The 15,794-nt window shown below is 47.8% G+C and overlaps 2 protein-coding genes across 2 annotated transcripts in view; one reads left to right on the top strand and one right to left on the bottom strand.

The window, feature by feature from the left end:
- LOC138977132 (serine-rich adhesin for platelets-like) overlaps positions 1 to 11,460 on the bottom strand; it is a 13,434-nt gene extending 1,974 nt beyond the window's left edge. The window contains exons 1-3 of the mRNA XM_070350042.1: positions 11,455 to 11,460; positions 8,068 to 11,202; positions 1 to 1,941 (exon numbers count right to left, since the gene is read on the bottom strand). The exon at positions 1 to 1,941 is cut by the window's left edge and continues 1,974 nt beyond it. Of these exons, the coding sequence (XP_070206143.1) occupies positions 1 to 1,941; positions 8,068 to 11,202; positions 11,455 to 11,460 (5,082 nt within the window). The remainder of the gene's footprint in view (positions 1,942 to 8,067; positions 11,203 to 11,454) is intronic.
- Positions 11,461 to 11,719: 259 nt separating this feature from the next.
- LOC138977133 (E3 ubiquitin-protein ligase Midline-1-like) lies at positions 11,720 to 14,553 on the top strand. The gene is made up of 4 exons (XM_070350043.1): positions 11,720 to 12,385; positions 12,843 to 13,212; positions 13,608 to 13,792; positions 14,401 to 14,553. The coding sequence occupies exons 1-4, from the start codon at positions 11,720 to 11,722 to the stop codon at positions 14,551 to 14,553; spliced, it is 1,374 nt and encodes a 457-aa protein (XP_070206144.1).
- The last annotated feature ends 1,241 nt before the right edge of the window (positions 14,554 to 15,794 follow it).

The following is a 15,794-nucleotide window of genomic DNA, read 5'->3' on the forward strand; positions in this document are numbered from 1 at the left end:
AAGACTGAGACACTGACTACTGGTTACCTCTGTGTCTCTGTCCGGCTTGTTCGTCAAGGTAAGACTGAGACACTGACTACTGGTTACCTCTGTGTCTCTCTCCTGCGTGTTCGTCAAGGTAAGACTGAGACACTGACTACTGGTTACCTCTGTGTCCCTCTCCTGCTTGTTCGTCAAGGTAAGACTGAGACACTGACTACTGGTTACCTCTGTGTCCCTCTCCTGCTTGTTCGTCAAGGTAAGACTGAGACACTGACTAATGGTTACCTCTGTGTCTCTCTCCTGCTTGTTCGTCAAGGTAAGACTGAGACACTGACTACTGGTTACCTCTGTGTCTCTGTCCGGTTTGTTCGTCAAGGTAAGACTGAGACACTGACTACTGGTTACCTCTGTGTCCCTCTCCTGCTTGTTCGTCAAGGTAAGACTGAGACACTGACTACTGGTTACCTCTGTGTCCCTCTCCTGCTTGTTCGTCAAGGTAAGACTGAGACACTGACTACTGGTTACCTCTGTGTCCCTCTCCTGCTTGTTCGTCAAGGTAAGACGGAGACACTGACTACTGGTTACCTCTGTGTCCCTCTCCTGCTTGTTCGTCAAGGTAAGACTGAGACACTGACTACTGGTAACCTCTGTGTGTCTCTCCTGCTTGTTCGTCAAGGTAAGACTGAGACACTGACTACTGGTTACCTCTGTGTCCCTCTCCTGCTTGTTCGTCAAGGTAAGACTGAGACACTGACTACTGGTTACCTCTGTGTCCCTCTCCTGTTTGTTCGTCAAGGTAAGACTAAGACACTGACTACTGGTAACCTCTATGTCCCTCTCCTGCTTGTTCGTCAAGGTAAGACTGAGACACTGACTACTGGTTACCTCTGTGTCCCTCTCCTGCTTGTTCATCAAGGTAAGACTAAGACACTGACTACAGGTAACCTCTGTGCCCCTCTCCTGCTTGTTCATCAAGGTAAGACTGAGACACTGACTACTGGTTACCTCTGTGCCCCTCTCCTGCTTGTTCATCAAGGTAAGACTGAGACACTGACGACTGGTAACCTCTATGTCCCTCTCCTGCTTGTTCGTCAAGGTAAGACTGAGACACTGACTACTGGTTACCTCTGTGTCCCTCTCCTGCTTGTTCGTCAAGGTAAGACTGAGACACTGACTACTGGTAACCTCTATGTCCCTCTCCTGCTTGTTCGTCAAGGTAAGACTGAGACACTGACTACTGGTAACCTCTGTGTCTCTGTCCGGCTTGTTCGTCAAGGTAAGACTGAGACACTGACTACTGGTTACCTCTGTGTCTCTCTCCTGCGTGTTCGTCAAGGTAAGACTGAGACACTGACTACTGGTAACCTCTGTGTCTCTGTCCGGCTTTTTCGTCAAGGTAAGACTGAGACACTGACTACTGGTTACCTCTGTGTCTCTCTCCTGCGTGTTCGTCAAGGTAAGACTGAGACACTGACTACTGGTTAGCTCTGTGTCCCTCTCCTGCTTGTTCGTCAAGGTAAGACTGAGACACTGACTACTGGTTACCTCTGTGTCCCTCTCCTGCTTGTTCGTCAAGGTAAGACTGAGACACTGACTACTGGTTACCTCTGTGTCTCTGTCCGGCTTGTTCGTCAAGGTAAGACTGAGACACTGACTACTCTTTACCTCTGTGTCCCTCTCCTGCTTGTTCGTCAAGGTAAGACTGAGACACTGACTACTGGTAACCTCTGTGTGTCTCTCCTGCTTGTTCGTCAAGGTAAGACTGAGACACTGACGACTGGTAACCTCTATGTCCCTCTCCTGCTTGTTCGTCAAGGTAAGACTGAGACACTGACGACTGGTAACCTCTATGTCCCTCTCCTGCTTGTTCGTCAAGGTAAGACTGAGACACTGACTACTGGTTACCTCTGTGTCCCTCTCCTGCTTGTTCGTCAAGGTAAGACTGAGTGTTACACGACACTTGAGATTGCCACAAGTTCTCAAACGTCGTATAGTTGTGTTCTTTTATTCTACGTCGCCCGTCTTCGCAGCAGCAGAAAACAACTCGTCAAATTGAGTTCGAGGATTTATTCAGCATTCAATACATACAACTGCACATCTAGCAGAACTCAAATAGAAGCTTTTTTACATACAAATCGCGCTGGCATATATAGTAAATACTCAATCTCGAGAATATTCCAGACCGAACATGATACAACTACATTATACGAGCCGTGCATGGACTAAACTAGCGACATTCTCTATGACGTACATCAAAAAGCGCCGACGCACTTAATCCGAACGAACGCCACGAACTCACGACTAAAACAGCATGGTAAACAACTTGTTTTGACAGGACTAGAAAGTTCACCTGCATTCTCGTCCAAGCATAAATATTGTGTTTACAAAATATAATATCGGTACTTTCCCACAAAGTACAAATAAGTCAACTACATGCAACACACAAAACTGAACCAAAGCTCAGCAACGGTAGCGTTTCCTAACATTACCCCCAACACCAGAAGAAATTTACCTAATTTCTTTCAATCATTGAAACGCTACCTGTACACATACTATGTATACATAACAGATTGAAATCCAGGTATGTACATTAGTCTGTTGGAGAATGAACACAGTTTTACTCACATACTCGGCTGAGAAAATCTGCCCCAACATTGTCTGAACCTTTGATCGATTCCACTCGCATATCAAAGTTCTGCAAGTACATCACCCACCTCATGATACGATTATTCACAAACTTCGCAGAGTTCAGGTAGGTGAGGGGTTTGTGATCAGTCTGAAGCACGAATTTCACCCCTTGGAGGTAGAGTTCAAATTTCTTGATTCCCCACACGATGGCTAAACACTCTTTCTCCATGGTCGAGTAGTTCTTCTCGGCTCCTGACAGCTTCTTGCTGGCATAGCTGACCGGAAACGGTTTACCTTCATGTTCTTGCATCAGCATGGCGCCGATCCCTTCGTCCGATGCGTCTGTACGCAAGATGAACTCTTTGGCAGTATCAGGAAGGCGTAGCACCGGGTCTCGTGACATCAGGTCGCGCACGGTCTGGTATGCCTTCTCCTGAGCTGGTCCCCAGAGTATTCGGTTGGGGCATCCTTTTCGGGTCATGTCCGACAAAGGCGCCGTTATGGCGGCGAAGTTTGGAATGAACTCTCTGTAGTACCCAGCCAATCCAAGGAAGGATCGCACCTGCTTCTTGGTTACAGGACGTGGCGCATTGAGGATCTTGGTGACGTTTTCCAACAAAAGCCCCTTTTGACCTTCCTTCAGTGAATGACCTATGAAGTCAACGTTGTCGGTCCCCAAAATGCACTTGCTGGGTCTCACGGTCAGATTAGCTTTTGTCAGGCGGGAAAACAATTCCCTCAAAGTCTCCAGATGCTCCTCAAAGGTCTCCGTGTGGACTAGCAGATCATCCCAGTAGTACACAACATTCTTCATTCCTTTGAGCATTTTTCGCATTCCCCTCTTCAGGGTAGCACCACTGTTCACCATGCCAAAAGGCATCCGCAGGCACTCATACGTTCCGTCTGGAGTTGCAAAGGCGGTCTTTGGTATGTCCTCTTCGCGCACAGGAATCTGCCAATATCCCTTGCTGAGATCGATCTTTGAGAAGATCTTACTGCCAGTCAACCGTCGGAACAGATCAGCCGCCGTCGGCATTGGTTCAGGGTCAAACACGGTGATCTTATTGACTCTCCTGAAGTCAATGCATACCCTGTTTGTGCCGTCTTTCTTCTTGACAACAACAACGGGAGATGAGTAAGGGGATGATGACTCACGGATGACCCCCATCTTCAACATGTTGTCGATGTCCTTCTTCAAGGATTCCCGAGCCTGAAACGGGATAGGGTATGGTTTTGAGCGAACAGGAACGTCAGATGTGAGGTGGACTTCATGTTCGACCAAGGACGTAGAGCCTGGAACATCAGAGAACCTATGGGTGAAGTCGCCCATAAAATCATGCAGCTCCTTCTGCTGGTCTTCTGTCAGGTCAGGTCCTAACTTGACGTCATCCACTCCCTCTTTCTTGTGGAGGTCTCCCAACTCCAGTAGTTCCTCGCCGTCGAACTCGTCTAGTTCGGCTGGTTCTTCCGCACTTGCTGCGACCTGTACTGCTTCCGGAGGTCTCTCCACATACAGTTTCAGGAGGTTAGCGTGGTAGATCTTGGACTTCTTGCCGACATTCACCTTGTAGTCGTTGATCCCTACCACGGCCTCAACCTCGTATGGGCCTTTCCACTGCATCAGTAGTTTGTTGTGATCAGTGGGAAGCAGTATCAGCACTTTGTTACCTGGTGTAAACTTCCTGTTTACGGCTTTGCGGTCGTAGTAGTGCTTTCCACTATCCTGAGACTTTCTCAAGTTTTCTCTCGCAATCTCGAGAGTCTCCTCCAGTTTCTCTCGCAACTCGAACACGTACTGGTAACTGTTCTTCACTTCAGGAGTGTCCACATCTTTCGTCCACAATTCCTTTAGTATTTGCATCGGACCTCTCACGGTCCGCCCGTACATCAGCTCGAACGGGGAGAATCCAGTGGACTCTTGTGGCACCTCCCTGTATGCAAACAGCAAGGCATTGATGTAGCGATGCCACTGCCTTGGCTGCTCACTGCATAGTTTCTTCAGCGTGGACTTCAACGTCGCATTGAATTTTTCGACCAGCCCATTGCACATCGGGTGATAGGGTGTCGTAGTCAAGTGACGAATGCTCAGCAGCCTGTTGACCTCTTCCATGCATTCAGAGACAAACTGTGTCCCCAGGTCTGTGAGGATCTCTTCAGGAACCCCAATTCTGCTGAAAATGTCCACAAGTGCCTCGGCAACAGTCTCGGTGTCAATTTTCTTCAGAGGCACGGCTTCTGGGTACCTGGTTGCATAGTCTACCAGGGTCAGTACCCAACGATGACCCGCTTCACTTGGCGGTTTGATCTCGCCGATGAGGTCAATGGCCACCCTCTTGAAAGGTCGGTCGATCAAAGGCATCTTCTGCAACGGCACTTTCGGGACCCTTCCTCGAGGTATGGTTTTCTGGCAAATATCGCACGATCGGCAGAATCGAGTCACATCTGCATGCAGTCCTGGCCAGTAAAACGCAGCCTGGATTCTATCCGATGTCTTCTTGACCCCCAGGTGACCTCCCATAATAGAGTCGTGGGCCACCTCCATCGCCTGGCGCCTAAGTGGTTGAGGCACCAGAACTTGACGTAATGGCTTCCCACCGTTGACTCTCGCGTGCTGGAACACTCTGTACAGAATCTTGGCCTTCACTTCAAATTGCACAGTGCCTTCGCCCTTAGTCATCTCCTTGACAGGACGACTCCTGTACTTTGTCAAGGTCAAATCAGCTTCCTGTAGCTGAATCAGCCGATCCCTGTCCACGACAGCAGTTGCAGAACTGTTGGTGACCCTGAGTGGCGTAGTTGTTTTGTCCTTCTTCGCCTGGGCTCTGGTCGTCACAGCGCTTACAACCTGCGGCTGGTCGCGTCGATGCACAGTTGCTCTGTCATCTCGTAACAGTTCGCTGATATCTTCATTCGCGAATGGCAGTGGGTCTTCCTCCTCAGCAGCAGGCTGAGCTGAGCCCATTCTCCATTCGAAATCAGGGTCATCAGGACGTCTCGCACCCCCAATGTTCCCAATTAGTAGATCGTACAAGGGCTTCTTCAGGCAGACGGCCTCAACTTCTCCGGTGAAGTATGGAGTATCGATCTGGATTTTTACCACTGGTGCCTTCACGCATTTGCTGTCAGCCATGAGCGTCCACTTGAAGTCACCAGTGAACTTCTCTGTTGGCACCAGATCCTCTTTGACAATGACTCCATTGCAGCCCGAATCTCTGAGAACAGTCACTTCCTGCTTCTCAACAAATCCCTTCGACACGGGCATGTTCGACACTGACACAGCTGCGCTGGCGACGACAGAGATTGACCTGCCATTGGCGAGTAGAAGCTGGCCATCAGATATACATTCTTCCACGTCCGATGGTGTAGCCACTTGCTCGGCAGCCCTTGGAAGTATGACGCTGCTCGCACATACTTGTTGGTTCGAGCCACTCGTTTGCCTCTTGTTGTCGTAATATCTCCGTCGATGTTCTTGCGCTTTGTCATTGACATGTCCGTTATTTTTCTTTTGGGGACAGTTGGCGACTCGGTGACCCTTGGCATTGCAATGGAAACACGTTATGTTCTGCCCTTCATTGGATGATGGTGCGGACTCAGTTTGTCCCTTGGCAGGTTGGTTTCCCTGGTTCCCGCTCTTCTGGAAAGGTTTCGATGACTTTGACGTCCCCAGGGTCCTTCCATGAGCAATGAGATAACGCTCAGCAGCATCAGTAATGTCCTTCAAACCCCGCAGTTTTTGCTCTTCCAAGCGGGTCGCCAGGTCCTTCGGGCAGGCATTAAGGAACTGCTCCTTCACGATCAAGTCCCGCAGACTCTCGTATGACTGCTCTTCACCTGATAACTCCACCCACTTCTGCAGGTATGACGACAGGCGCTCCACAAACTGGCTCGGTGTCTCTCCAGACAATGGCTGGCATTCGCGGAAGCGTTGACGGTAGCCCCTTTCAGTGAAGTTGTAGCAACGCAACAGAGCTTCCTTCAGTACATCATAGTCTCTGGCGTCATCATTTGAGAGTCTAGTGTAGACCTCAAGTGCTGCCCCAGTCAAATGTGCGCTGAGTTGAATCGCCCAGTCGTCGCGCTGCCATCTAGCACTCTCAGCGAACCTCTCGAATCTTGCAAGGTAGCAGTCGATCTGGTCCTTCCCGTCAGCGAATGCTGGAAGTTTCGGTGCCCTGTGTAGCATTTGCTGCTGGTTATCTCTTTGGCGTGGTGCCGCGTGCTCATTTTGAACACACACCATTTCTGTCTGAAGCTCTAAGCGCTTCATCTCCATTTTTATTTGGAGCTCTAAGCGTTTCAGCTCTATTTGCCTTTCTTCACGCTGTGCTTCTCTTTCTCTTTCTTCACGCTCACGCTGCGCTTGTCGTTCTTCACGCTCACGCTGCGCTTGTCTTTCTTCACGATGCGCTTGTCTTTCTTTTTCTTCTCGCTCACGCTGCGCTTGTCTTTCTTTTTCTTCTCGCTCACGCTGCGCTTGTCTTTCTTCACGCTGCGCCAGCAGACGTGTCTGGGACTCGACGAACTCCGTCAACTGCTTGCCTTTTAGTCCCAGTTCAATTCCTTTTGCCCAGAACTCAGCCATTCTGGTCTTTTCCGGTGCGTTCGTCTGTATTCTTTCACAGCCCCGAACGTAGACGAATGTAGTCTTCTAAAGAACACAGTCTCTACTGCACCTCCGATGCTTCTCTCGTCGCTGTTCACCTTCGTAGACGCAGGCTGCCACCCTCCTCGTCTAACGTGACGGCGCACTCTGCTCACGATACGTACACGACGTACCTCAGTCGTATTTCGTAGTATTAATGCACTAGCTCCGCGACGAAGTCCGTCTCGTCCAAACGGCAGCTAACCTCTGTAATCCCGATACACTCCGGCGTCGCTCACCGTATCGAGCTGCGGCGATTACCAAACCCTTCCCACAGTCACACCGAATCCACGGTTCCGTAGTCTCAATACTGATCCCTCAGGATACACCCGATTGATGGCTACCTCCTGTGACTGTCTTGACGCTGGTCCTTGTTGCTGGAAAACCCTTGGCGTTAAACGTAGATCCTTGGCTTGGCCCCCAATTGTTACACGACACTTGAGATTGCCACAAGTTCTCAAACGTCGTATAGTTGTGTTCTTTTGATCTACGTCACAAAGAATGTCGCTGTTCTAGTCCATGCACGGCTCGTATAATGTAGTTGTATCATGTTCGGTCTGGAATATTCTCGAGATTGAGTATTTACTATATATGCCAGCGCGATTTGAATGTAAAAAAGCTTCTATTTGAGTTCTGCTACGCTGTGCAGTTGTATGTATTGAATGCTGAATAAATCCTCGAACTCAATTTGACGAGTTGTTTTCTGCTGCTGCGAAGACGGGCGACGTAGAATAAAAGAACACAACTATACGACGTTTGAGAACTTGTGGCAATCTCAAGTGTCGTGTAACACTGAGACACTGACTACTGGTTACCTCTATGTCCCTGTCCTGCTTGTTCATCAAGGTAAGACTGAGACACTGACTACTGGTTACCTCTGTGTCCCTCTCCTGCTTGTTCGTCAAGGTAAGACTGAGACACTGACTACTGGTAACCTCTGTGTGTCTCTCCTGCTTGTTCGTCAAGGTAAGACTGAGACACTGACGACTGGTAACCTCTATGTCCCTCTCCTGCTTGTTCGTCAAGGTAAGACTGAGACACTGACGACTGGTAACCTCTATGTCCCTCTCCTGCTTGTTCGTCAAGGTAAGACTGAGACACTGACTACTGGTTTCCTCTGTGTCCCTCTCCTGCTTGTTCGTCAAGGTAAGACTGAGACACTGACTACTGGTTACCTCTGTGTCCCTCTCCTGCTTGTTCGTCAAGGTAAGACTGAGACACTGACTACTGGTAACCTCTATGTCCCTCTCCTGCTTGTTCGTCAAGGTACGACTGAGACACTGACTACTGGTAACCTCTATGTCCCTCTCCTGCTTGTTCGTCAAGGTAAGACTGAGACACTGACTACTGGTTACCTCTGTGTCCCTCTCCTGCTTGTTCGTCAAGATAAGACAGAGACACTGACTACTGGTTACCTCTGTGTCCCTCTCCTGCTTGTTCGTCAAGGTAAGACTGAGACACTGACTACTGGTTACCTCTGTGTCCCTCTCCTGCTTGTTCGTCAAGATAAGACAGAGACACTGACGACTGGTAACCTGTGTGTCCCTCTCCTGCTTGTTCGTCAAGGTAAGACTGAGACACTGACTACTGGTTACCTCTGTGTCCCTCTCATGCTTGTTCGTCAAGGTAAGACTGAGACACTGACGACTGGTTACCTCTATGTCCCTCTCCTGCTTGTTCGTCAAGGTAAGACTGAGACACTGACTACTGGTAACCTCTGTGTCCCTCTCCTGCTTGTTCGTCAAGATAAGACTGAGACACTGACGACTGGTTACCTCTGTGTCCCTCTCCTGCTTGTTCGTCAAGGTAAGACTGAGACACTGACTACTGGTAACCTCTGTGTCCCTCTCCTGCTTGTTCGTCAAGATAAGACAGAGACACTGACTACTGGTTACCTCTGTGTCCCTCTCCTGCTTGTTCGTCAAGGTACGACTGAGACACTGACTACTGGTTACCTCTGTGTCCCTCTCCTGCTTGTTCGTCAAGGTAAGACTGAGACACTGACTACTGGTAACCTCTATGTCCCTCTCCTGCTTGTTCGTCAAGGTACGACTGAGACACTGACTACTGGTAACCTCTATGTCCCTCTCCTGCTTGTTCGTCAAGGTAAGACTGAGACACTGACTACTGGTTACCTCTGTGTCCCTCTCCTGCTTGTTCGTCAAGGTAAGACTGAGACACTGACGACTGGTTACCTCTATGTCCCTCTCCTGCTTGTTCGTCAAGGTAAGACTGAGACACTGACGACTGGTAACCTCTATGTCCCTCTCCTGCTTGTTCGTCAAGGTAAGACGGAGACACTGACTACTGGTTACCTCTGTGTCCCTCTCCTGCTTGTTCGTCAAGGTAAGACTGAGACACTGACTACTGGTTACCTCTGTGTCCCTCTCCTGCTTGTTCATCAAGGTAAGACTGAGACACTGACTACTGGTAACCTCTGTTTCTCTCTCCTGCGTGTTCGTCAAGGTAAGACTGAGACACTGACTACTGGTTACCTCTGTGTCCCTCTCCTGCTTGTTCGTCAAGGTAAGACTGAGACACTGACTACTGGTAACCTCTGTGTCCCTCTCCTGCTTGTTCGTCAAGGTAAGACTGAGACACTGACTACTGGTTACCTCTGTGTCCCTCTCCTGCTTGTTCGTCAAGGTAAGACAGAGACACTGACTACTGGTTACCTCTATGTCCCTGTCCTGCGTGTTCGTCAAGGTAAGACTGAGACACTGACTACTGGTTACCTCTATGTCCCTGTCCTGCTTGTTCATCAAGGTAAGACAGAGACACTGACTACTGGTTACCTCTGTGTGTCTCTCCTGCTTGTTCGTCAAGGTAAGACTGAGACACTGACTACTGGTTACCTCTATGTCCCTGTCCTGCTTGTTCATGAAGGTAAGACTGAGACACTGACTACTGGTTACCTCTGTGTCCCTCTCCTGCTTGTTCGTCAAGGTAAGACTGAGACACTGACTACTGGTTACCTCTGTGTCCCTCTCCTGCTTGTTTGTCAAGGTAAGACTGAGACACTGACTACAGGTAACCTCTGTGTCTCTGTCCGGCTTGTTCGTCAAGGTAAGACTGAGACACTGACGACTGGTAACCTCTGTGTCCCTCTCCTGCTTGTTCGTGAAGGTAAGACTGAGACACTGACTACTGGTAACCTCTGTGTCCCTCTCCTGCTTGTTCGTCAAGGTAAGACTGAGACACTGACTACTGGTTACCTCTGTGTCCCTCTGCTGCTTGTTCGTCAAGGTAAGACTGAGACACTGACTACTGGTTACCTCTGTGTCCCTCTCATGCTTGTTCGTCAAGGTAAGACTGAGACACTGACTACAGGTTTCCTCTGTGTCCCTCTCCTGCTTGTTCGTCAAGGTAAGACTGAGACACTGACTACTGGTTACCTCTGTGTCCCTCTCCTGCTTGTTCGTCAAGGTAAGACTGAGACACTGACTACTGGTTACCTCTGTGTCCCTCTCATGCTTGTTCGTCAAGGTAAGACTGAGACACTGACTACAGGTTACCTCTGTGTCCCTCTCCTGCTTGTTCGTCAAGGTAAGACTGAGACACTGACGACTGGTAACCTCTATGTCCCTCTCCTGCTTGTTCGTCAAGGTAAGACGGAGACACTGACTACTGGTTACCTCTGTGTCCCTCTCCTGCTTGTTCGTCAAGGTAAGACTGAGACACTGACGACTGGTAACCTCTATGTCCCTCTCCTGCTTGTTCGTCAAGGTAAGACTGAGACACTGACGACTGGTAACCTCTATGTCCCTCTCCTGCTTGTTCGTCAAGGTAAGACTGAGACACTGACTACTGGTAACCTTTGTGTCCCTCTCCTGCTTGTTCGTCAAGGTAAGACTGAGACACTGACGACTGGTAACCTCTATGTCCCTCTCCTGCTTGTTCGTCAAGGTAAGACTGAGACACTGACTACTGGTTACCTCTGTGTCCCTCTCCTGCTTGTTCGTCAAGGTAAGACGGAGACACTGACTACTGGTTACCTCTGTGTCCCTCTGCTGCTTGTTCGTCAAGGTAAGACGGAGACACTGACTACTGGTTACCTCTGTGTGTCTGTCTGTCCGTCTTTCTCTTGCTGCCCCATCCCCACCCCACCCCCACCACCACAACCCCAGCCACCCACACCTCTTCCTTCCAGCAGTGCAATGTTTTGATGTTGTTGCTGACATAAAACTATTGCTACAACCAACGTACATTTTTGGGCAGTGCTATTTCATGAAAGCAAAATCCTGTGCGGGTTCTTTTTGCTTAGTTTGAAAAATAATGATCTGTTCTTGTTTGACAGCATGCTACTACTGCACTTGTGACTTGCCATTTCCAGTTGTCTTCCAGCAGATTTCTGTGAAATGTAAGATCTCGGTGTTTGTGTGTGTGTGTGTGTGTGTGTGTGTGTGTGTGTGTGTGTGTGTGTGTGTGTGTGTGTGTGTGTGTTTGTGTGTGTTGACAGACGTTATCATGGCTGCCGCTTCAGCCACCAGCAGCAGTGAACTACCAGTATGCCCTGTCTGCAATGACGGCTATCAAGAGCCAAAGATACTGCCGTGTACACACCTGGTGTGCAAAAAGTGCGTCGTGTCGTGCCTGCACGAGGCAGGGTTCCATGGAGGCTGTCCGCTCTGCAGGGCCCCCATCCTGCCCCCCACTTCCCGAGGTCAACGTGACCTTGACAGTTTGGTCAATGACCTGCCCACTGACCTGGCCACCATGGCTCTAGTGGACAGTCACAAAACGCTCAGCGGTCAGCACGTCTGTATGATCTGTGAGGACAACACTGCTGCCACGTCATTCTGCCTGCAGTGTGACTTCAAGCTCTGCGAAGATTGCACCAGGAAACACAAGAAGGTACCGGTAACCAGAAAACACGTCATTGAAGACTTGAACAAACTCAGTCCGCAACGATTGGCTCAGATTAACCGCGCAACATGTAACATGCACGATGATAGGCCGGCTGAAGTCTATTGCTCCACCCACCGAGAGCTAATTTGCATGTTGTGTGCGACAACCAATCATCGCAACTGTGCAGAGGTGAAGGCCATCACAGAGGTGGCGACAGAGAAGAGAATAGAACTGGAACAACAGGCACAGAGACTGAGGGCTATTGAGACAGCACTGGCAGCTCAGGTCTGGGTTTAACCTTTAGAATTTAATTGGGTTTTTTTCCGTGACATTTTTGTTTAGCTCAATTTTTGTGTGCATTTAATGTGTAATTGTTTTAAACAAAAGTTTATGTATTTTTGAAGGCTGCTTTTTTCGTTTCGTTTGTATTTCTATTTTTGTTTTAGTTCTGAGATTACAAGAATGTTAAGACGAGCTGTATTGTCTTTATTTGCTTCTTCTTAATCGCAAATATTTGTTTTAATTGTTTCCGAGTAAACCTGCATGAGGTTTTATGAGATTATGATCTTAGCGACAGCTGTTAGTGTGGTGAATGTATACAGTACCGTTGACTCATTTCATTTTCAACAACAGCAATAACACTTATCCTTAAAATTTAACACGAAATACAGATGAATGCAGCATTCATGTCTTGAAACAACTGTTATAAATGGCATAGTCATTTGTTTTCCAACTTGTTCAGATCAAAGACGTCAAAGACATGTTCCCCTCCATGCGAAGAAAGGTCAAGGACACGTTCGATGACTTTGAGCAGTGGGTGGAGAAGCGACGTCAGGAGGTCAACACGCTCATACAAGCTGAGGAAGACGCCACCATGACGTCACTGGCGGAGCTGGAGAAATGGCGGGCGGCCCTAACACTGAACACAGCTAGCGTAGGGAAGCTGGTGCATTCAGCGTCTGGAGGGGCTCTGCTGGGGATGGTGAACAGTCTGAAGTCACGCCTCAACGACCTGGAGTCACAGACCGGAACGACACGCAAGATAGAGACCGCAGCCTTGACCTTCAACTTGCAGAAACTGAATCAACTGAAGTCTGACATCGCCTCACTGGGTACGACAGTCTTTCTGCAATTGTGAAGTTATTTTCCCTCCATGTTAGTCGATTAGTTGCCCCGATGATCTCTTACACCATTAATTGCAGTACAACGCAAAGGTTTCAGAGTCAACAGAAAACTTACTTCACAATTGTTTTGTGAAGAAGAGAAACAGTAACTACTATCTAATGGTGTAATAATATATGATATATGATGGGATATATATATGCTGTGTGTGTGTTGAAAGCTGTTTGGTTTGCATTACCAACAGTTGTTGGAATACTCAGAAACGATTTGTCGTCTTACATTGTTTTCGCGAGAACGTGGCATTACATGATTACAAAATAAAAAATACGCAATAAAGGGCTTACACATAAAACGAACATTTTCAAGGACCGCAATCTGTTTACAGGACAGATAACAAAGCCCACCTCGACACCTACAACGTTGCAGCAGCCTACACAGCCAGCACCAGCCACATCTACAGCGACAACAGCGACAACACGACGGACTGCAGACAAACCCAGAGGGGCGGAGCTGGCCAAAGTTCTCGGAGTTGGGGACCGGGTCAAACCAAACTTGTTCGGTTGCAGGGAGGTAAGACATCGTGTTTCTCTCCAGTCTGAGACACAGTTGTCACCATCTCTGTCGTAGGTGTTACTGAAATGAAACTGATGATATGAATGTTCAGATTCTGCTTTTATTCAGATACATGCAATTTACTGTTGCTGTTGTGTAATATGTGGGGTAAGACAGTGTGTTCCTCTCCTACTTGACATGTCTGTTTTTCACCGAAATTAAACTAATGTAAGAATGTTGAGTTTTTGCTTTAGTTCGGTTGCGACTTACTGTTGCATTGTGTTCTGTAACATGTGTTATAAACTGGATTCCGAAAGAACAGTTCTAATGAAAAAATAAAGATAAACAAACCCATTCACGCACTGAAGCAAATTCACACCCGCAAAAATAACACACTTAGACACACACACACATACATACACACACACAAACACACACACACACGACAGCACCCTTCTCCCCACACACGCACATTACACACACACACACACTCACACACACACACACACACACACGCATACACACATACACACACACACGCACACGCGCGCACACACACACATACATACATACACACACACACTGACAGTGACAGACAAGCAGTGAACAGTGTGTACTGTGTGCAGGGCCGGACAGGCACAGTGACAGCCATCCCGTCAAGACAAGCAGTGACACAGGGCTGGGATCCAGCAGGCTGGGTGGACGTGGAGTGGGATGGTAGAGGTGAATGCTGTTGCCCTATGGGATATAATGGCCAGTATCAGCTGGACCTGCTGTGACCGACCTTCGTCACCTTCCACCGCTCCCCGCACGATGCAACATAGTGTATTGTGCAAGTGAACATAAGTTTACAGCTACAAACAATGGTATTGATGTAAATATTTATTATCACCAGTTTACAGTTGTTCGAATGAGAAAACCTCTGAATAATTCAAACAACTTTGAATACCTGGGGCATTGATATCAAAATGCTTTGCATAGAGGTGTCGAGAAATGAAAGATGAAAACCAGAAGTAAAGCTCTACCAACTCTTACGTAGGGGAAGGGCCCCTAATATGGACCACTTTTTGTTTATTGCTGATAACTAGCTTGTTTTCTTGCGAAGAAGTTTCATTTTGTGGTTGGTAGTCCTTCTCTCTTAGATGAACAGTTAGGCATAATTAGAGTGAAATAGCTTTGATAGACCTTCAGCAAAAATTAAATACAGACAAAAAACAAAAATGGTCCATATTAGGAGCCTGGGCGCCCAATATGGACCAGTGAGGCGGCCTTCACGAATCACCGTAAAAAGCCCCCTATACTTTAAAATAACAAGATACAACTTAGTGTGCAAGTCAGACTAATTCAAATATGCTTTAGATTTAGCTCTTTCGGGTTGATGAGAACATTTTTTGAAGCACACCAGGAAACTGAAGAAGCTTATCAAAAACAGAGTGAAAATAAGTGAAATTATCAACTTCCACAAAAAAAAGACTATTTGTTATATTTTTTTAAAATCTCGAGGGCTAGTTATAGGTTATTTTCAGCAAGCTTCTTAATGAATTAATTAAAATTGCCTTTTGTTTTTATTTTCTTCGATTTGTTGAAGGTGGTCCATATTAGGGGACTCACACGTACACATACTTTGAGGTTTTGCTATTATTTTTTGTTTGCAGCAGAAACTCGGGATACACACTGTTAAAATGTAACAAATACTGCCTTAGCTGTCATATATAGCCATTTTTGTGTTATGAAAGCTTTGGCTGTGGACAGAAACGAGTCCGTTTTAGGCGGCACATTTAGAGTGAACGCTGCCAAAAGTGAAAAAACCCGAAAAAGCCCAACGGTTTTGAGGTTTGTGTTTCTGCAACTGTTTTGACATGTGCAACTCATCCATAGAGGGTGAATAAAGCGAATGAAATTGTTTTGAGCGCTCTAGCGCCGTTAGTTTGTCAGAACAGGAGGTGGTCCATATTAGGAGCCGGTCCATATTAGGAGCCTTTCCCCTACTACTACCACAAAACGTCACTAAACATCACAC

This window comes from Littorina saxatilis, linkage group LG9 (assembly GCF_037325665.1).
Source record: "Littorina saxatilis isolate snail1 linkage group LG9, US_GU_Lsax_2.0, whole genome shotgun sequence".
NCBI lineage: Eukaryota > Metazoa > Mollusca > Gastropoda > Littorinimorpha > Littorinidae > Littorina > Littorina saxatilis.